The sequence below is a fragment of the Oncorhynchus clarkii genome, chromosome 3 (genome assembly GCF_045791955.1).
Source record: "Oncorhynchus clarkii lewisi isolate Uvic-CL-2024 chromosome 3, UVic_Ocla_1.0, whole genome shotgun sequence".
Classification (NCBI taxonomy): domain Eukaryota; kingdom Metazoa; phylum Chordata; class Actinopteri; order Salmoniformes; family Salmonidae; genus Oncorhynchus; species Oncorhynchus clarkii.
This window is the reverse complement of record NC_092149.1, coordinates 13,301,210-13,321,955: the sequence shown is the minus strand read 5'-3', so window position 1 is coordinate 13,321,955 and position 20,746 is coordinate 13,301,210. Positions and strand designations below refer to the sequence as shown.

At 49.2% G+C, this 20,746-nt stretch overlaps 1 protein-coding gene across 3 annotated transcripts in view; it reads right to left on the bottom strand.

The window, feature by feature from the left end:
• Positions 1-13,849, bottom strand: part of LOC139388268 (sorting nexin-27-like) — a 32,050-nt gene extending 18,201 nt beyond the window's left edge. For 2 of the 3 annotated variants that reach the window (XM_071134850.1, XM_071134830.1), the window contains exons 1-6: positions 13,406-13,849; positions 8,797-9,028; positions 8,201-8,393; positions 7,582-7,649; positions 7,171-7,275; positions 5,992-6,070 (exon numbers count right to left, since the gene is read on the bottom strand). In XM_071134850.1, coding sequence (XP_070990951.1) covers positions 5,992-6,070; positions 7,171-7,275; positions 7,582-7,649; positions 8,201-8,393; positions 8,797-9,028; positions 13,406-13,731 — 1,003 coding nt within the window. In that variant the 5' untranslated portion in view covers positions 13,732-13,849. Of the gene's footprint in view, positions 1-5,991; positions 6,071-7,170; positions 7,278-7,581; positions 7,650-8,200; positions 8,394-8,796; positions 9,029-13,405 lie in introns of all 3 variants that reach the window. The other variant, XM_071134839.1, reaches the window with a different exon arrangement.
• Between the last annotated feature and the right edge of the window lie 6,897 nt (positions 13,850-20,746).

Here is a 20,746-nt window from a genome sequence, read left to right as displayed (position 1 = left end):
TGGGAGAGACGGAGAGAGCGACAGGGTTAGGTCGGTGGGAGAGAGAGAGAGAGCGACAGGGTTAGGTCGGTGGGAGAGAGAGAGAGAGCGACAGGGTTAGGTCGGTGGGAGAGACGGAGAGGGACAGGGTTAGGTCGGTGGGAGAGAGAGCGACAGGGTTAGGTCGGTGGGAGAGAGAGAGAGAGCGACAGGGTTAGGTCGGTGGGAGAGAGAGAGAGAGAGAGCGACAGGGTTAGGTCGGTGGGAGAGAGAGAGAGAGAGAGCGACAGGGTTAGGTCGGTGGGAGAGAGAGAGAGAGCGACAGGGTTCGGTCGGTGGGAGAGAGAGAGAGAGCGACAGGGTTAGGTCGGTGGCAGAGAGAGAGAGCGACAGTGTTAGGTCTGTGGGAGAGAGAGAGAGAGCGACAGGGTTAGGTCGGTGGGAGAGAGAGAGAGAGAGCGACAGGGTTAGGTCGGTGGGAGAGACGGAGAGGGACAAGGTTAGGTCGGTGGGAGAGAGAGAGAGCGACAGGGTTAGGTCGGTGGGAGAGAGAGAGAGAGCGACAGGGTTAGGTCGGTGGGAGAGAGAGAGAGCGACAGGGTTAGGTCGGTGGGTGAGAGAGAGAGAGCGACAGGGTTAGGTCGGTGGGTGAGAGCGAGAGAGAGCGACAGGGTTAGGTGGGTGGGGGAGAGAGAGAGAGAGCGACAGGGTTAGGTCGGTGGGGGAGAGAGAGAGAGAGCGACAGGGTTAGGTCGGTGGGAGAGAGAGAGCGAGCGACAGGGTTAGGTCGGTGGGAGAGAGAGAGCGAGCGACAGGGTTAGGTCGGTGGGAGAGAGAGAGAGAGAGCGAAAGGGTTAGGTCGGTGGGAGAGAGAGAGAGAGAGCGAAAGGGTTAGGTCGGTGGGAGAGACGGAGAGCGACAGGGTTAGGTCGGTGGGAGAGAGAGAGAGAGCGACAGGGTTAGGTCGGTGGGAGAGAGAGAGCGACAGGGTTAGGTCGGCGGGAGAGAGAGAGAGCGACAGGGTTAGGTCGGCGGGAGAGAGAGAGAGCGACAGGGTTAGGTCGGTGGGAGAGAGAGAGAGCGCGACAGGGTTAGGTCGGTGGGAGAGAGAGAGAGCGACAGGGTTAAGTCGGTGGGAGAGAGAGACGGAGAGCGACAGGGTTAGGTCGGTGGGAGAGAGAGAGAGAGCGACAGGGTTAGGTCGGTGGGAGAGACGGAGAGCGACAGGGTTAGGTCGGTGGGAGAGACGGAGAGCGACAGGGTTAGGTCGGTGGGAGAGACAGAGAGCGACAGGGTTAGGTCGGTGGGAGAGAGAGAGAGAGCGACAGGGTTAGGTCGGTGGGAGAGATGGAGAGGGACAGGGTTAGGTCGGTGGGAGAGAGAGCGACAGGGTTAGGTCGGTGGGAGAGACGGAGAGGGACAGGGTTAGGTCGGTGGGAGAGAGAGCGACAGGGTTAGGTCGGTGGGAGAGAGAGAGAGAGCGACAGGGTTAGGTCGGTGGGAGAGAGAGAGAGAGCGACAGGGTTAGGTCGGTGGGAGAGAGAGAGAGAGAGCGACAGGGTTAGGTCGGTGGGAGAGAGAGAGAGCGACAGGGTTAGGTCGGTGGGAGAGAGAGAGAGAGCGACAGGGTTAGGTCGGTGGGAGAGAGAACGAGAGAGCGACAGGGTTAGGTCGGTGGGAGAGAGAGAGAGAGCGACAGGGTTAGGTCGGTGGGGAGAGAGAGAGAGAGTGACAGGGTTAGGTCGGTGGGGGGAGAGAGAGAGAGAGCGACAGGGTTAGGTCGGTGGGGGAGAGAGAGAGAGAGAGAGCGACAGGGTTAGGTCGGTGGGAGAGAGAGAGAGCGAGCGACAGGGTTAGGTCGGTGGGAGAGAGAGAGCGAGCGACAGGGTTAGGTCGGTGGGAGAGAGAGAGCGAGCGACAGGGTTAGGTCGGTGGGAGAGAGAGCGAGCGACAGGGTTAGGTCGGTGGGAGAGAGAGAGAGCGAGCGACAGGGTTAGGTCGGTGGGAGAGAGAGAGCGAGCGACAGGGTTAGGTCGGTGGGAGAGAGAGAGAGCGAGCGACAGGGTTAAGTCGGTGGGAGAGAGAGAGAGCGAGCGACAGGGTTAGGTCGGTGGGGGAGAGAGAGCGAGCGACAGGGTTAGGTCGGTGGGAGAGAGAGAGCGAGCGACAGGGTTAGGTCGGTGGGAGAGAGAGAGCGAGCGACAGGGTTAGGTCGGTGGGAGAGAGAGAGCGAGCGACAGGGTTAGGTCGGTGGGAGAGAGAGAGCGAGCGACAGGGTTAGGTCGGTGGGAGAGACGGAGAGCGACAGGGTTAGGTCGGTGGGAGAGAGAGAGCGAGCGACAGGGTTAGGTCGGTGGGAGAGAGAGAGCGAGCGACAGGGTTAGGTCGGTGGGAGAGAGAGAGCGAGCGACAGGGTTAGGTCGGTGGGAGAGAGAGAGCGAGCGACAGGGTTAGGTCGGTGGGAGAGAGAGAGCGAGCGACAGGGTTAGGTCGGTGGGAGAGAGAGAGCGAGCGACAGGGTTAGGTCGGTGGGAGAGAGAGAGCGAGCGACAGGGTTAGGTCGGTGGGAGAGAGAGAGCGAGCGACAGGGTTAGGTCGGTGGGAGAGAGAGAGCGAGCGACAGGGTTAGGTCGGTGGGAGAGAGAGAGCGAGCGACAGGGTTAGGTCGGTGGGAGAGAGAGAGAGAGCGACAGGGTTAGGTCGGTGGGAGAGAGAGAGAGCGACAGGGTTAGGTCGGTGGGAGAGAGAGAGAGAGCGACAGGGTTAGGTCGGTGGGAGAGAGAGAGAGAGAGCGACAGGGTTAGGTCGGTGGGGGAGAGAGAGAGAGAGCGACAGGGTTAGGTCGGTGGGGGGAGAGAGAGAGAGCGACAGGGTTAGGTCGGTGGGAGAGAGAGAGCGAGCGACAGGGTTAGGTCGGTGGGAGAGAGAGAGCGAGCGACAGGGTTAGGTCGGTGGGAGAGAGAGAGAGAGAGCGAAAGGGTTAGGTCGGTGGGAGAGAGAGAGAGAGAGCGAAAGGGTTAGGTCGGTGGGAGAGACGGAGAGCGACAGGGTTAGGTCGGTGGGAGAGAGAGAGAGAGCGACAGGGTTAGGTCGGTGGGAGAGAGAGAGCGACAGGGTTAGGTCGGTGGGAGAGAGAGAGAGCGACAGGGTTAGGTCGGCGGGAGAGAGAGAGAGCGACAGGGTTAGGTCGGTGGGAGAGAGAGAGAGCGCGACAGGGTTAGGTCGGTGGGAGAGAGAGAGAGCGACAGGGTTAAGTCGGTGGGAGAGAGAGACGGAGAGCGACAGGGTTAGGTCGGTGGGAGAGAGAGAGAGAGCGACAGGGTTAGGTCGGTGGGAGAGACGGAGAGCGACAGGGTTAGGTCGGTGGGAGAGACGGAGAGCGACAGGGTTAGGTCGGTGGGAGAGACAGAGAGCGACAGGGTTAGGTCGGTGGGAGAGAGAGAGAGAGCGACAGGGTTAGGTCGGTGGGAGAGATGGAGAGGGACAGGGTTAGGTCGGTGGGAGAGAGAGCGACAGGGTTAGGTCGGTGGGAGAGACGGAGAGGGACAGGGTTAGGTCGGTGGGAGAGAGAGCGACAGGGTTAGGTCGGTGGGAGAGAGAGAGAGAGCGACAGGGTTAGGTCGGTGGGAGAGAGAGAGAGAGCGACAGGGTTAGGTCGGTGGGGAGAGAGAGAGAGAGAGCGACAGGGTTAGGTCGGTGGGGAGAGAGAGAGAGCGACAGGGTTAGGTCGGTGGGAGAGAGAGAGAGAGCGACAGGGTTAGGTCGGTGGGAGAGAGAACGAGAGAGCGACAGGGTTAGGTCGGTGGGAGAGAGAGAGAGAGCGACAGGGTTAGGTCGGTGGGAGAGAGAGAGAGTGACAGGGTTAGGTTGGTGGGGGAGAGAGAGAGAGAGAGCGACAGGGTTAGGTCGGTGGGAGAGAGAGAGCGAGCGACAGGGTTAGAGAGAGAGAGCGAGCGACAGGGTTAGGTCGGTGGGAGAGAGAGAGAGCGAGCGACAGGGTTAGGTCGGTGGGAGAGAGAGAGCGAGCGACAGGGTTAGGTCGGTGGGAGAGAGAGAGCGAGCGACAGGGTTAGGTCGGTGGGAGAGAGAGAGAGCGAGCGACAGGGTTAGGTCGGTGGGGAGAGAGAGAGCGAGCGACAGGGTTAGGTCGGTGGGAGAGAGAGAGCGAGCGACAGGGTTAAGTCGGTGGGAGAGAGAGAGAGCGAGCGACAGGGTTAGGTCGGTGGGGGAGAGAGAGCGAGCGACAGGGTTAGGTCGGTGGGAGAGAGAGAGCGAGCGACAGGGTTAGGTCGGTGGGAGAGAGAGAGCGAGCGACAGGGTTAGGTCGGTGGGAGAGAGAGAGCGAGCGACAGGGTTAGGTCGGTGGGAGAGACGGAGAGCGACAGGGTTAGGTCGGTGGGAGAGAGAGAGCGAGCGACAGGGTTAGGTCGGTGGGAGAGAGAGAGCGAGCGACAGGGTTAGGTCGGTGGGAGAGAGAGAGCGAGCGACAGGGTTAGGTCGGTGGGAGAGAGAGAGCGAGCGACAGGGTTAGGTCGGTGGGAGAGAGAGAGCGAGCGACAGGGTTAGGTCGGTGGGAGAGAGAGAGCGAGCGACAGGGTTAGGTCGGTGGGAGAGAGAGAGCGAGCGACAGGGTTAGGTCGGTGGGAGAGAGAGAGCGAGCGACAGGGTTAGGTCGGTGGGAGAGAGAGAGCGAGCGACAGGGTTAGGTCGGTGGGAGAGAGAGAGAGAGCGACAGGGTTAGGTCGGTGGGAGAGAGAGAGAGCGCGACAGGGTTAGGTCGGTGGGTGTTTTCCGGTTGTGGCTAGATGGTATACAGCTACAGTAGGAAAGTTCCATGTTTGAGTTGCGTCAAGGAAAAATGTAGCATTTTACCTAACCCTTACCCTTTTCCTAACCTTAACCTAATTCTCGTAACCCACTGCGTTAATTCTCCTAACCTGCTGTGTAAGTTCTCCTAACCCACTATGTTAATTCTCCTAACCCACTACGTTAATTCTTCTAACCTGCTGTGTAAGTTCTCCTAACCCACTACGTTAATTCTCCTAACCGACTACGTTAATTCTCCTAACCCACTACGTTAATTCTCCTAACCCACTACGTTAGTTCTCCTAACCTGCTGTGTAACTTCTCCTAACCCACTACGTTAATTCTCCTAACCTGCTGCGTAAATTCTCCTAACCCACTACGTTAATTATCCTAACCCACTACGTTAGTTCTCCTAACCTGCTGCGTAAGTTATCCTAACCCGGCTATGAAAAGCCAATTCGTAGCTGTATACCATCTAATCAAAACCGTGTTTCGCTACAAATAGAAATGCTTTGCTCATATCCCAACCAACCAGACACCACAACATCATGAAGAAGTGATTCAATCAACAAAGCTCCTGGGTAGGAATGTTAGCCTCTATGATTAAAGACACACACACACACACACACACACACACACACACACAGGAGTAGGCGTTAGCCTGTCTTTGAAGAAAGAGGGACAGGGCTGACTCAACAGATGTTACTGAGTGGAGACAGACTTCATTAAATGAATGAGAGACTGGCACCAGAGATCCTGGTGTCTACATGTTGGTACATTCATGGGAGAAATGTGCAGGTCTCTACCCCAAATTAATGGGAAAGATGAGCAATGCTACCCACTGTAGCAGGATATACAAACAACATACACACTATAGCTTGACTATTGAGGTAAGACTTGAGTGAACTGTCACTTTAACGACTCTGTATGTGAGTAAAATGTGCTTTAGGGGAAGATTCTGACCATATCAAAGTTAGAACAACCCAACATTAGCTATCAATCATTCATTAAGGCCATTAAAGCGTCATAGAGCTTTTTACTGAGCTCTCAGGTCCACTCTCAATCTGAATGTAGTAAGAGGACCGCGCACGCACTCTCTCTCTCTGGGCAGAGGCCAAAGTCTCAGGTGATTAAGGTTAATGCTAGAGTTAGCACATGGAAAAAAGACTAGTACTAGGAAATAAAAGATCTTACCCTCACACTTACCAAAGGAGTGGTTGATGACCTCAAACAGAGCAAAGTAGCTGGCTGTTATGCTGTCCATTCCTACTGTCATGACCACAGCCTGTGGGAGAGTGAAAGGCCTGTGCATTAACAAAAGGCCTGTGCATTAACAAAGAGGCCTGTGCATTAACAAAGAGGCCTGTGCATGAACAAAGAGGCCTGTGCATGAACAAAGAGGCCTGTGCATGAACAAAGAGGCCTGTGCATGAACAAAGAGGCCTGTGCATGAACAAAGAGGCCTGTGCATGAACAAAGAGGCCTGTGCATGAACAAAGAGGCCTGTGCATGAACAAAGAGGCCTGTGCATTAACAAAGAGGCCTGTGCATTAACAAAGAGGCCTGTGCATTAACAAAGAGGCCTGTGCATTAACAAAGAGGCCTGTGCATTAACAAAGAGGCCTGTGCATGAACAAAGAGGCCTGTGCATTAACAAAGAGGCCTGTGCATTAACAAAGAGGCCTGTGCATTAACAAGGAGGCCATTTACGGTCCAGCCTAGAATTGCTTAATGTGGGTCCAAGTGGTAACCAAGGTGTGTGGCCTGATGGTCCTGGGGACTCGGTGTGGCCTGATGGTCCTGGGGACTCGGTGTGGCCTGATGGTCCTGGGGACCAGGTGTGAGGGTGTGGCCTGATGGTCCTGGGGACTAGCTTAGGTGTGAGGGTGTGGCCTGATGGTCCTAGCTAGGTCTGAGGGTGTGGCCTGTTGGTCCTGGGGACTAGGTGTGAGGGTGTGGCCTGATGGTCCTGGGGACCAGGTGTGAGGGTGTGGCCTGATGGTCCTGGGGACTAGCTAGGTGTGAGGGTGTGGCCTGATGGTCCTGGGGACTAGCAAGGTGTGTGGGTGTGGCCTGATGGTCCTGGGGACTAGGTGTGAGGGTGTGGCCTGATGGTCCTGGGGACTAGCAAGGTGTGTGGGTGTGGCCTGATGGTCCTGGGGACTAGGTGTGAGGGTGTGGCCTGTTGGTCCTGGGGACTAGGTGTGAAGGAGTGGCCTGTTGGTCCTGGGGACTAGGTGTGAGGGTGTGGCCTGATGGTCCTGGGGACTAGGTGTGAGGGTGTGGCCTGATGGTCCTGGGGACTAGGTGTGAGGGTGTGGCCTGATGGTCCTGGGGACTAGGTGTGAGGGCTGTATGTGTAACTAGAGGTAAGGGGTGTGTTACCTGGTAGACCTGGTCAGTTGTACAGTTCTTGCGGACTCGGACTGTGACGGTGGTTTTATCAGGCATGGCTATCCTCAACTCCACATCTGATACGCCGTTATAGTTCTACGGAGAATGGGGGGTGGCAAGAGATGACTTACGGCCAGACGGTTGAGAAGGACCACTCATAGGCCAGACATGCGCACACACACACACACACACACAAACACAGTGTAGACAGAGATGGAAAAGCAGAAGAGATGAAACCAAAAAGAAGGAAAAAGGACAGAGATGCCAGCCCCATCTCACACACCACACATCCCAGAGGATAGGATGAGAGGAGAGAGAACAGCAGAACAAGAGAGAAAGAGTCTTAAACAAGAATACATCTTAGAGAGGTTTAAGCAAACACACTCAGAATGACACGCTTACCTCATCAGACTCGTCAGACAGAAACTCCTGCATGACATCACTCTCCCCAATCACCCTCACTGAACACACTGTGAAGAGAGAAGGGAGAATGGGCAGCAGGATGGTGAAAAGGAGGTGGAGAGAGAAAGTAGAAACACTGAGAAAGGCAGATCCCACTGTAGACACTCCCACGAGTTCCTCTATGAGTAGGCTGTAATCCTGACCATCTCTATCTCCTCTCTAAGACACTCCCATGAGCCTCTCTTAGTAGCCTGTTATCCTGACCATCTCTACCTCCTCTCTAAGACACTCCCATGAGCCTCTCTTAGTAGCCTGTAATCCTGACCATCTCTACCTCCTCTCTAAGACACTCCCATGAGCCTCTATGAGTAGCCTGTTATCCTGACCATCTCTACCTCCTCTCTAAGACACTCCCATGAGTTCCTCTATGAGTAGCCTGTTATCCTGACCATCTCTACCTCCTCTCCAATCCTTTCTACATTTATTTTTCTTCCTCCTCCATTTATTGCATCATCTTCCACCTTCTTCCAGTTATCTCTCCATCTCTCATTCCACCCTTTCTATCACCTTTCCAAATGGTTTTTGCTCCATATTTCTCTGGCCTTTTCCTCCCTCTCACCTTTCTCCAGGTATTCCTCCAGTCCCCTGCGTCTAGCGTCTAGTTGTTGTTCAGACAGGGAAAAAGGCCATTTGCCAGGTATTTTGGGGAAGGTGTAGTTGGCAAACTCTCTCTTCAGGTTCTGGTTGAGGATAGCAAACTCCCTGTACCTCTTAGAGCACAGCTGTCTGCCTGCCATGTACACATTATACATCTGCAAACAGAGACACACAGTTCAAATATACTTTAGGTATTTTATTTCATTTAACTAGGCAAGTCAGTTAAGATCAAATTCTTATTTAAAATGACGGCCTAGGACCAGTGGGTTAACTGCCTTGTTCAGGGGCAGAACAACAGATTTTTACCTTGTCAGCTTGGGGATTCGATCTAGCAACCTTTTGGTTACTGGCCCAACGCTCTAACCACTAGGCTACCTGCGGCAATACCTACATGTTATGTACATCTTTCCTCAGGCATTTTATCTCTCCCTCCCTCTCTCCCCTGGTTGCGTTCAGTGTTTTTGCATGTTGGGACAGATGTGGACAGGTTATTCGTACCACTCCTTCCCTCTCTCCACCCACCCCTTCCTTTCTTTCTCCTTCCGTCCATCTACTCACCACAAACCTCTCCTGGTTGAGTTCAGCGTGTTTGTATGTGGGGACGGAGATGGGGACGGCCTGTTTGTCGCTGTAGTCGTAGCAGGACTGGGCTGAGCCGTCGTCTCCAGGGTCCAGACAGTCAGCCTCCTGGGGAGGTACAGACAGCACGGCCAGCATCAGCTCCCTCTCCCCCGCACGGATCAGATCCACCACCTGCTTATGGGTCGCCCCCTCCACGTTCACACTATTACTGAGAGGAGAGATATGCAGATGAAGGAGGTAGAGATTGAATATTCGTTCATAATTGGGCTAGGGTATACTGAGTCATCATTGCAAATGAGCAGCAGCACTCATACATAATTAGAAACTAGCATTGGTTCTTTCTGCCTAAAATGAATTGTGTTGTTGACGTTTCTTGCTGCCTAGTCAGTGTCTGTCTTGGGGAGTGGACAAACCCTCTTGTATAACAGTGATCATCCTATATTAAGTGCCAGTCTGTGTGTGTCTGGGAGTGAATGGATGAGCTCTCTTGTATAACAGTGATCATCATATATTAAGGGTCAGTCAGTAGACGTCATGATAAGGCTGTCAGCAAGTCTAATGTTCACCTCAGCCGGAACTCTGACGTCTCCCATGGCAACGGGGTCACGATGAGGTCACGTCACTCAGATGATTGTGCGTCAGAGCATGAGCTAGTAAGCTGGACTTGTGACCTCTACAGGGACTCTGTGTGTGTGTGTGTGTGTGAGAGAGAGAAAGAGAGACTGGGCCACTCAGATGGCAGCTTGCATGGGCATGAGACTGTGTGTGTGTGTGTGTGTGTGTGTGTAAGCAGGAGTGCTGACGTCTGCACTGCAGCAGCCTATAGTAAATATTACAGTTACCAACTATAGTTAGGCTCACAGTTCACACAGTAGAACCTATTGATACAGAAGAACCCAATCCTACCTTCAGGATACACATGATGTCAACGTGATATTTCTGTAGAAGTTCACAGGAAAATAAATGATAAAGTAGCCCTTTGCCTAGTAAACCCAGGCTAACTATCATGTTGTTACATCAGTGACAGAGGAACAGAAAGCAGGCCAAAGATTACAGCATCAACACACAACACTGCCAGACAGACCACCTGCAGTGGAGATGCTCCACAAGCACTGCAGTGAACACTGAGGAAGACACTGGGGTCATAAAACAAACAGACAATGACAGAGATACACACACTCCAATGTTTCATCAAGGAAACTGAAAGTGTGTGCACAGCCGGCACAACTCCTAATCAGTGTGTGTGGGTAGAGAACACAGTAGGTCCATTCTGTAATCTGTAGGCCTGTGTGTGTTATGCGTCCAAACATGTTGATCACTACATGTATCCCTTACAGGTGTCAAAAAACCCAGACTCATTTCCTTTAATCACTAGTTTCTCGGCTGGCTAATGTTTAACTGAAAGCTGCTGAGGTAGTCATACACACACAGACATACAGAGACAGACTGGACCGAGACAAACACACACACACACACACATACACAGAAAGACAGACTGGACCGAGACAAACACACACACACAGAAAGACAGACTGGACCGAGACAAACACACACACACACAGAAAGACAGACTGGACCGAGACAAACACACACACACACAGAAAGACAGACTGGACCGAGACAAACACACACACACACAGAAAGACAGACTGGACCGAGACAAACACACACACACACAGAAAGACAGACTGGACCGAGACAAACACACACACAGAAAGACAGACTGGACCGAGACAAACAAACAAACAAACAAACAAACAAACACACACACACACACACACACACACACACACACACACACACACACACACACACACACACACACACACACACACACACACACACACACACACACACACACAGAAAGACAGACTGGACCGAGACAAACACACACACACACACACAGAAAGACAGACTGGACCGAGACAAACACACACACACACACACACACACACACACAGAAAGACAGACTGGACCGAGACAAACACACACACACACACACAGAAAGACAGACTGGACCGAGACAAACACACACACACACAGAAAGACAGACTGGACCAAGACAAACACACACACACACACACAGAAAGACAGACTGGACCGAGACAAACACACACACACAAAGACAGACTGGACCGAGACAAACACACACACACAGAAAGACAGACTGGACCGAGACAAACACACACACACACACACACACAGAAAGACAGACTGGACCGAGACAAACACACACACACACAGAAAGACAGACTGGACCAAGACAAACACACACACACACACACACACACAGAAAGACAGACTGGACCGAGACAAACACACACACACAAAGACAGACTGGACCGAGACAAACACACACACACAGAAAGACAGACTGGACCGAGACAAACACACACACACACACACACACAGAAAGACAGACTGGACCGAGACAAACACACACACACACACACACACAGAAAGACAGACTGGACCGAGACAAACACACACACACACAGAAAGACAGACTGGACCGAGACAAACACACACACACACACAGAAAGACAGACTGGACCGAGACAAACACACACACACACAGAAAGACAGACTGGACCGAGACAACACACACACACACACACACAGAAAGACAGACTGGACCGAGACAAACAAACACACACACAGAAAGACAGACTGGACCGAGACAAACACACACACACACAGAAAGACAGACTGGACCGAGACAAACACACACACACACACACACACAGAAAGACAGACTGGACCGAGACAAACACACACACACACACAGAAAGACAGACTGGACCGAGACAAACACACACACACACAGAAAGACAGACTGGACCGAGACAAACACACACACACAGAAAGACAGACAAAAACACTTCCAAGTCTTTCTCCAGTCTAGTCTGGTTAGAATTCAGGAACAACTGTGGGTCATATAACCATGAGTGTTTGGACTGGACTGGAGGCTGTCATAAAGGCATGGGTAGGGGGCTGAGAGGCAGAAGTTCTCTGGGACTGTGTGTGTGTGTTCTCTCTGGGACTGTGTGTGTGTGTGTGTGTGCGTGTTCTCTGGGACTGTATGTGTGTGCTCTGGGACTGTGTGTGTGTGTGTGTGTTCTCTGGGACTGTGTGTGTGTGTGTGTTCTCTGGGACTGTGTGTGTGTGTGTGTGTTCTCTGGGACTGTGTGTGTGTGTGTGTGTATGTGTGTTCTCTGGGACTGTGTGTGTGTGTCCTCTGGGACTGTGTGTGTGTTCTCTGGGACTGTGTTGCTGAGGAGTGTGGATTTTGGAGAGCTGTGGAGATGCTCCACAAGCACTGCAGCTAACACTGAGGGACTGCTGTGTGTGAGCATATGGAGCACATGGGCAGGTGTCTCTCGCTGGCATAGATAATTGTGTTGCTCAACACACACACACACACACACACACACACACACACACACACACAATGGGGGTGCAACCACCCGTGCACGCACACCAATATTAGAGTCAACAAACTGCCAGGCCACTGCACGGCACCCAATCATAAAGCAGCAAACAGTGAGCCAACAAATCAAAACAGAGAATTACTGAGAGCACATCCAATCAGATGAGCCCTATGTATCCCGTATCCAGCAACCCCCCTCGCTCACTTTTTCTTCCCCTCACACACACACACACACACTGGTACTGATGCTGAGCTGTATGCTGCCTGCTCCTTGCCATGGCAACAGAACCTAACATCGCCAAGCTAGCTACCCATGTGCATACTAAATCTGTCGCAAAGACCAGACAGACACACTGCACTCTCTATGCATTGCAGCATCCGCATCCAGACAGAGATGGCATACTATGGCTATTGTTGATCTATTACAATTAGGAAATGTTAAGTCCCATTTAATTGAGACTAGATAGAAAGCATTTGGGCACACTATTAAAATACCTTTTATCATCATCAAGGCAAGTAGGTAAAATAGTAGCCGACTATTAATGTGCACGCATTGAATGGCCATTTTTCCATTATCTGGTTCTGTTGTTAATAAGAATGACAGATGCTGTTTTTCTGGTAACGTGATGTGTAGGGAAGGAAGGAACCTGTGTGTGTGCTGGTGTTAATATAGTTAGCTTGTATCCAAGTTCAGAGAGTCAGTGTGACTGGAATTCGTAATGATCACATGCTCTCACACAGACCGTCTTTTCATTGGGATGAACCGGCTCTTCTGCCCTGTACACTCCCGATAAGACTGGCACAAGCACAGACTGATGCATGAGTTAGCAAGGCTTTGTTAACCTAGTCTCCAGGTCAAGTGAAACATATCATTTAACGTTGCTAGCTATGATCGTTTATGGCGTTGCACTGAGCCGAGGACAACAGCTTGTGAATTATGGAGTTAACGTTAGCTAGCGAGCTTACATTTGGGACAGCAGAACACGTTTGTTTCACGAACCAACTGCAGTGCAGAGGAGCTGACATGACAATTACCGTCCTTTTAAACTTTGCTGTGGTCTGTTTGTTTTGCCCTGCCTTGACCAAATATCTACCATTGAGATAGCTTACGCATGTAGTTAGAAGCTACCAGATAGCAAGCTAACTCTTACTTACACTTCCAGAATCCGGTCCCCTTTCGAGATACCGGCTCTGTCCGCTGCACCTCCCGGTAAAACAGCACTAACATGCTGTAGCGGGGCATACAATTCCCCGTTGATGCTCCGTAGTTGTCCTCCTTCGCTAACCTGTCCCCGGACATTGAAGCCATATCCCGAGTCAGACTTGACTATCCGCACCAGTCGCGGGCCTGACGTAACGGTAGTCACCGTTTGGCAACTGCCGGTGCCCTGCGTTGGGCTGGCACCGGAGCCGTTAGGAGAGGATGGCTGAACTAACGGAGGTGCCACCGAATTAATTCCCTCTCCCTCGACGTCTGCCATTTTCCGTCAGCCTGTTTCCCCCTTATCCACTTTGAGTCTCCAAACTTCAAGGTAGCTCTCCTAGTTATCTAGCTAGCTTGCTAGAAACGATGGAGAGAGGAGGAGCGACCAAGTAAACGAAAACCGATTTGACTCGAGAGACTGCCCTCCCTGGAACCCGCCCATCGTCTGGTTAGAGTGGGCCTCTACTGCGCAACCGCAACATCAAGATACTGGGCTCATTTGAGTGGATACATTTTCTCAAGTCGATGGTCACTATGGGATCACTATCATGCCAAATGTATTGTGAACTCACAGCATGCATTTTGTATTCGTGTATCATGATCTGTACAAATAAGTACCAATCCACAAATGTAAATCCCTTTCCACAAGTGTAAATCATATATAAGATATAAGTCTCCAACTTCAGTGATTTTTGCAATTCGTTCCAATCATTGGCAGCAGAGAACTGGAAGGAAAGGTGGCCAAAGGAGGTGTTGGCTTTGGGGATGACCAGTGAAATATACCTGCTGGAGCACGTGCTACTGGTGGGAGTTGCTATGGTGACCAGTGAGCTGAGATAAGCAGGGTTTGGCAACGAATATGTAGCATGGGCCAGCCAATGACAGCATACAGGTTGCAATGATGGGTAGTATATGGAACATTGGTGACAAAACGAATGACACTGTGATAGACTGCATCAAATTTGCTGAGTAGAGTGTTGGAGGCTATTTTGTAAATGACATCGCCAAAGTCAAGATCGGTCGGATGGTCAGTTTACAAGGATATGTTTGGCAGCATGAGTGAAGGACTTTGTTGTGAAATAGGAAGCCAATTCTAGATTTAACTTTGGATTGGAGATGCTTAATGTGAGTCAGGATGGAGAGTTTACAGTCTAGCCAGACACCTACAGTGCCTTGCGAAAGTATTCGGCCCCCTTGAACTTTGAGACCTTTTGCCACATTTCAGGCTTCAAACATAAAGATATAAAACTGTTTTTTGTGTGAAGAATCAACAACAAGTGGGACACAATCATGAAGTGGAACGACATTTATTGGATATTTCAAACTTTTTTAACAAATCAAAAACTGAAAAATTGGGCGTGCAAAATTATTCAGCCCCCTTAAGTTAATACTTTGTAGCGCCACCTTTTGCTGCGATTACAGCTGTAAGTCGCTTGGGGTATGTCTCTATCAGTTTTGCACATCGAGAGACTGACATTTTTTCCCATTCCTCCTTGCAAAACAGCTCGAGCTCAGTGAGGTTGGATGGAGAGCATTTGTGAACAGCAGTTTTCAGTTCTTTCCACAGATTCTCGATTGGATTCAGGTCTGGACTTTGACTTGGCCATTCTAACACCTGGATATGTTTATTATTGAACCATTCCATTGTAGATTTTGCTTTATGTTTTGGATCATTGTCTTTTTGGAAGACAAATCTCTGTCCCAGTCTCAGGTCTTTTGCAGACTCCATCAGGTTTTCTTCCAGAATGGTCCTGTATTTGGCTCCATCCATCTTCCCATCAATTTTAACCATCTTCCCTGTCCCTGCTGAAGAAAAGCAGGCCCAAACCATGATGCTGCCACCACCATGTTTGACAGTGGGGATGGTGTGTTCAGGGTGATGAGCTGTGTTGCTTTTACGCCAAACATAACGTTTTGCATTGTTGCCAAAAAGTTCAATTTTGGTTTCATCTGACCAGAGCACCTTCTTCCACGTTTGGTGTGTCTCCCAAGTGGCTTGTGGCAAACTTTAAACAACACTTTTTATGGATATCTTTAAGAAATGGCTTTCTTCTTGCCACTCTTCCATAAAGGCCAGATTTGTGCAATATACGACTGATTGTTGTCCTATGGACAGAGTCTCCCACCTCAGCTGTAGATCTCTGCAGTTCATCCAGAGTGATCATGGGCCTCTTGGCTGCATCTCTGATCAGTCTTCTCCTTGTATGAGCTGAAAGTTTAGAGGGACGGCCAGGTCTTGGTAGATTTGCAGTGGTCTGATACTCCTTCCATTTCAATATTATCGCTTGCACAGTGCTCCTTGGGATGTTTAAAGCTTGGGAAATCTTTTTGTATCCAAATCCGGCTTTAAACTTCTTCACAACAGTATCTGGGACCTGCCTGGTGTGTTCCTTGTTCTTCATAATGCTCTCTGCGCTTTTAACGGACCTCTGAGACTATCACAGTGCAGGTGCATTTATACGGAGACTTGATTACACACAGGTGGATTGTATTTATCATCATTAGTCATTTAGGTCAACATTGGATCATTCAGAGATCCTCACTGAACTTCTGGAGAGAGTTTGCTGCACTGAAAGTAAAGGGCTGAATAATTTTGCACGCCCAATTTTTCAGTTTTTGATTTGTTAAAAAAGTTTTAAATATCCAATAAATGTCGTTCCACTTCATGATTGTGTCCCACTTGTTGTTGATTCTTCACAAACAAATACAGTTTTATATCTTTATGTTTGAAGCCTGAAATGTGGCAAAAGGTCGCAAAGTTCAAGGGGGCCGAATACTTTCGCAAGGCACTGTAGCTGTGTTTAGGCATGGCTACATGGACCTGTTACATTGACCAGAAGGGTGTTGATATAGCTGTGTTTAGGCATGGCTTCATGGACCTGTTACACTAGAAGGGTGTTGATATAGCTGTGTTTAGGCATGGCTACATGGACCTGTTACATTGACTAGAAGGGTGTTGATATAGCTGTGTTTAGGCATGGCTTCATGGACCTGTTACACTAGAAGGGTGTTGATATAGCTGTGTTTAGGCATGTCTACATGGACCTGTTACATTGACTAGAAGGGTGTTGATATAGCTGTGTTTAGGCATGGCTACATGGACCTGTTACACTAGAAGGGTGTTGATATAGCTGTGTTTAGGCATGGCTACATGGACCTGTTACATTGACTAGAAGGGTGTTGATATAGCTGTGTTTAGGCATGGCTACATGGACCTGTTACATTGACTAGAAGGGTGTTGATATAGCTGTGTTTAGGCATGGCTTCATGGACCTGTTACACTAGAAGGGTGTTGATATAGCTGTGTTTAGGCATGGCTACATGGACCTGTTACATTGACTAGAAGGATGTTGATATAGCTGTGTTTAGGCATGGCTACATGGACCTGTTACACTAAAAGGGTGTTGATATAGCTGTGTTTAGGCATGGCTTCATGGACCTGTTACATTGACCAGAAGGGTGTTGATATAGCTGTGTTTAGACATGGCTACATGGACCTGTTACACTAGAAGGGTGTTGATATAGCTGTGTTTAGGCATGGCTACATGGACCTGTTACATTGACTAGAAGGGTGTTGATATAGCTGTGTTTAGGCATGGCTACATGGACCTGTTACACTAGAAGGGTGTTGATATAGCTGTGTTTAGGCATGGCTACATGGACCTGTTACATTGACTAGAAGGGTGTTGATATAGCTGTGTTTAGGCATGGCTACATGGACCTGTTACATTGACTAGAAGGGTGTTGATATAGCTGTGTTTAGGCATGGCTTCATGGACCTGTTACACTAGAAGGGTGTTGATATAGCTGTGTTTAGGCATGGCTACATGGACCTGTTACATTGACTAGAAGGATGTTGATATAGCTGTGTTTAGGCATGGCTACATGGACCTGTTACACTAAAAGGGTGTTGATATAGCTGTGTTTAGGCATGGCTTCATGGACCTGTTACATTGACCAGAAGGGTGTTGATATAGCTGTGTTTAGACATGGCTACATGGACCTGTTACACTAGAAGGGTGTTGATATAGCTGTGTTTAGGCATGGCTTCATGGACCTGTTACACTAGAAGGGTGTTGATATAGCTGTGTTTAGGCATGGCTTCATGGACCTGTTACATTGACCAGAAGGGTGTTGATATAGCTGTGTTTAGGCATGGCTATATGGACCTGTTACACTAGAAGGGTGTTGATATAGCTGTGTTTAGGCATGGCTACATGGACCTGTTACACTAGAAGGGTGTTGATATAGCTGTGTTTAGGCATGGCTAAATGGACCTGTTACATTGACCGGAAGGGTTTTGATATAGATAGCTTAGTTGCAAAAAACTATTCATGGTCCATTGTAAATATGACTGCTACTAGGATATTATTCTGGACAAGACAAGACCAAATGCATAATTAAGACAACAAGTACTAGTTCACTAAAATATGGAACAGTAAATTAAAATGTTCAAAATATGCTACCGTTCAAAAGTTTGGGGTCACTTAGAAATGTCATTGTTTTTTAAAGAAAAGCACAATTTTTGTCCATTAAAATAACATAAAATTGATCAGAAATACAGAGTAGACATTAATGTTGTAAATGACTATTGTAGCTGGAAACGACAGATTTTCTGTGGAAAATCTACATAGGCGTACAGAGGCCCATTATCAGCAACCATAACTCCTGTGTTCCAATGGCACGTTGTGTTAGCTTACCCAAGTTATAATTTTAAAAAGCTAATTGATCATTAGAAACCCCATTTGCAATTATGTTAGCAAAGCTGAAAACTGTTGTTTTGATTCAAGAAGCAATAAAACTGGCCTTCTTTAGACTAGTTCAGTATCTGGAGCATCAGCATTTGTGGTTTCGATTACATGCTACAAATGGCCAGAAACGAAGACCTTTCTTCTGGAACTCGTAAGTCTATTCTTGTTCTGAGAAACGAAGGCTATTCCATGCCAGAAATTGCCAATAAACTGAAGATCTCATACAACGCTCCCTTCACAGAACAACGCAAACTGGCTCTAACAAGAATAGAAAGAGGGAGGCCCCACTGCACAACTGACCAAGAGGACAAGTACATTAGAGTGTCTAGTTTGAGAAGTAGACGCCTCACAAGTCCTCAACTGGCAGCTTCATTAAATAGAACCTGCAAAATACCCGTCTCAACTTCAACAGTGAAGAGGCGACTCCGGGAGTCTGGCCTTCTAGGCAGAATTCCTCTGTCCAGTGTCTGTGTTCTTTTGCACATCTTCATATTTTCTTCTTATTAGCCACTCTGCGCAATATATAAAATAAATAATACAATACTTTGAAAGTTTGTGAGTGTGCGATACGTGGGTTGGAAATTATTTAGACAGTACTTTTTTTTATTTTTTTTTATTTTTTAAAAGTATATAAATGATGGCAACACTGCCACTGCACTGTGCCTTGCTGTTGGGAAACCACATCAGTGTCTGACTTTCGGGCTGTTGCAGACGCACCAACCTCACTCAACTTTTCTGCAGTCGGTTGCATCACTCAAACGAGCCCACTGAGATTGACACTGATTTCATTGATTCCCCACTTTGTTCTTAATGCTATTGAAGAAACTACATGATAAAATACTTGACAATCAGCTTAACATCCACATCTAGAAGCCTAAACAAAGGCATGATACAAATGGCTAAGATAATTGGTTTATTCCTAATGGAATTGGTTTATTCTAATGGAATTGGTTTATTCCTAATATAATCGTTTTATTCCAAATGTGTAAAATAATAAATGAATCAACAAATGGAAATCCACCCATGGCATATTATCTTGTTAAGTCATTATTTAAACTTCTGAGTCACAATTTCTGAATAGTAAATTAGAACATACAATAGTTATTATAGAGACTGGAGCTTGTTTAACAAAATAAAACTTCAAATAAAGGTCAGACAGGCAGTAGGCGAAACACTTCTGAAGCTGGCATAGATGATAGAATTTTTGCATATACTCTAATGCCTCATCAACAGTTTGAATATCAATCAAACAAAAAGGCAGTATCACACTGTGGTGTTACAGAAACAGCTGGTGACCACCATCATTCCTGTCCCCAAGAGCTCTAAGGCTTCATGTCACAATGACTACCTCCCTGTACCACTCACTTCTGTAACCAGGAAGTGCTTTGCGAGGCTGATTATGGAACACATTAACTCCACCATCCCAAACCACAGGTTTAATTTTTTACTTGCGTGGATGGTCGGGGGGCCGGAACATAATTACTAATAATTTGTAGATGCAAAGACCGTGAGAAGCCCAAATAGATATAATGTTTGACTAAAACAATCATTTCAAACCTTGCTTACATTTATATACGATCACATCTTCTCTCTATTATGCGTGGGAATACTTGGGAACAGATTTCTTAAATTAAAATAACTTGGAGCAGATTTCCTGGTGTTTTTTATTTCCTGGTCTTTAATGTCCAAGAATTAAAAATCCCCAACGTTTTTATTTGGGCACAGAAAACTTGGGGGGGCCAAATAAAATCTCCCACGGGCCAAATTTGGGGAACTCTTCCCTAGTCCAACTCCAATTGCTCTCCACACTGACCTCACCCACCTAGATAAGAGGAATACCTATGTGAGAATGCTGTTCATTGACTACAGCTCAGTGTTCAACACCATTGTCCCTTCCAAGCTCATCACCAAGCTTAGGACTCTGGGTCTGAACACCTCCCTCTGCAACTGGATCCTGGACTTCCTGACCGTCCGACCCCAGATGCTGAGGATAGGCAACATCACCTCTGCCACGCTGACCCTTAACACTGGTGCCCCACAGGGGTGTGTGGTTAGTCCTCTCCTGTACTCCCTGTTCATCCACGACTGCGTGGCCAATCACGACTCCAACACCATCAAGTTTGCTGACGACACGACGGTGGTAGGCCTGATCACCGGCGACGCTGAGTCAGCCTAAAGGGAGGAGGTCAGTGACCTGGCAATGTGGTGCCGGAGAATCAATCTCTCCCTCAACGTCAGTAAGACCAAAGTGCGGATCATAGACTGCAGGAAACGGGGGAGCGAGCACGCCCCTATCCACATCGACAGGGCTGCAGTGGAGCCCCTATCCACATCGACGGGGCTGTAGGAGCCCCTATCCACATCGACGGGGCTGTAGTGGAGCCCCTATCCACATCGACGGGGCTGTAGTGGAGCCCCTATCCACATCGACGGGGCTGTAGTGGAGCCCCTATCCACATCGACGGGGCTGTAGTGGAGCCCCTATCCACATCGACGGGGCTGTAGTGGAGCCCCTATCCACATCGACGGGGCTGTAGTGGA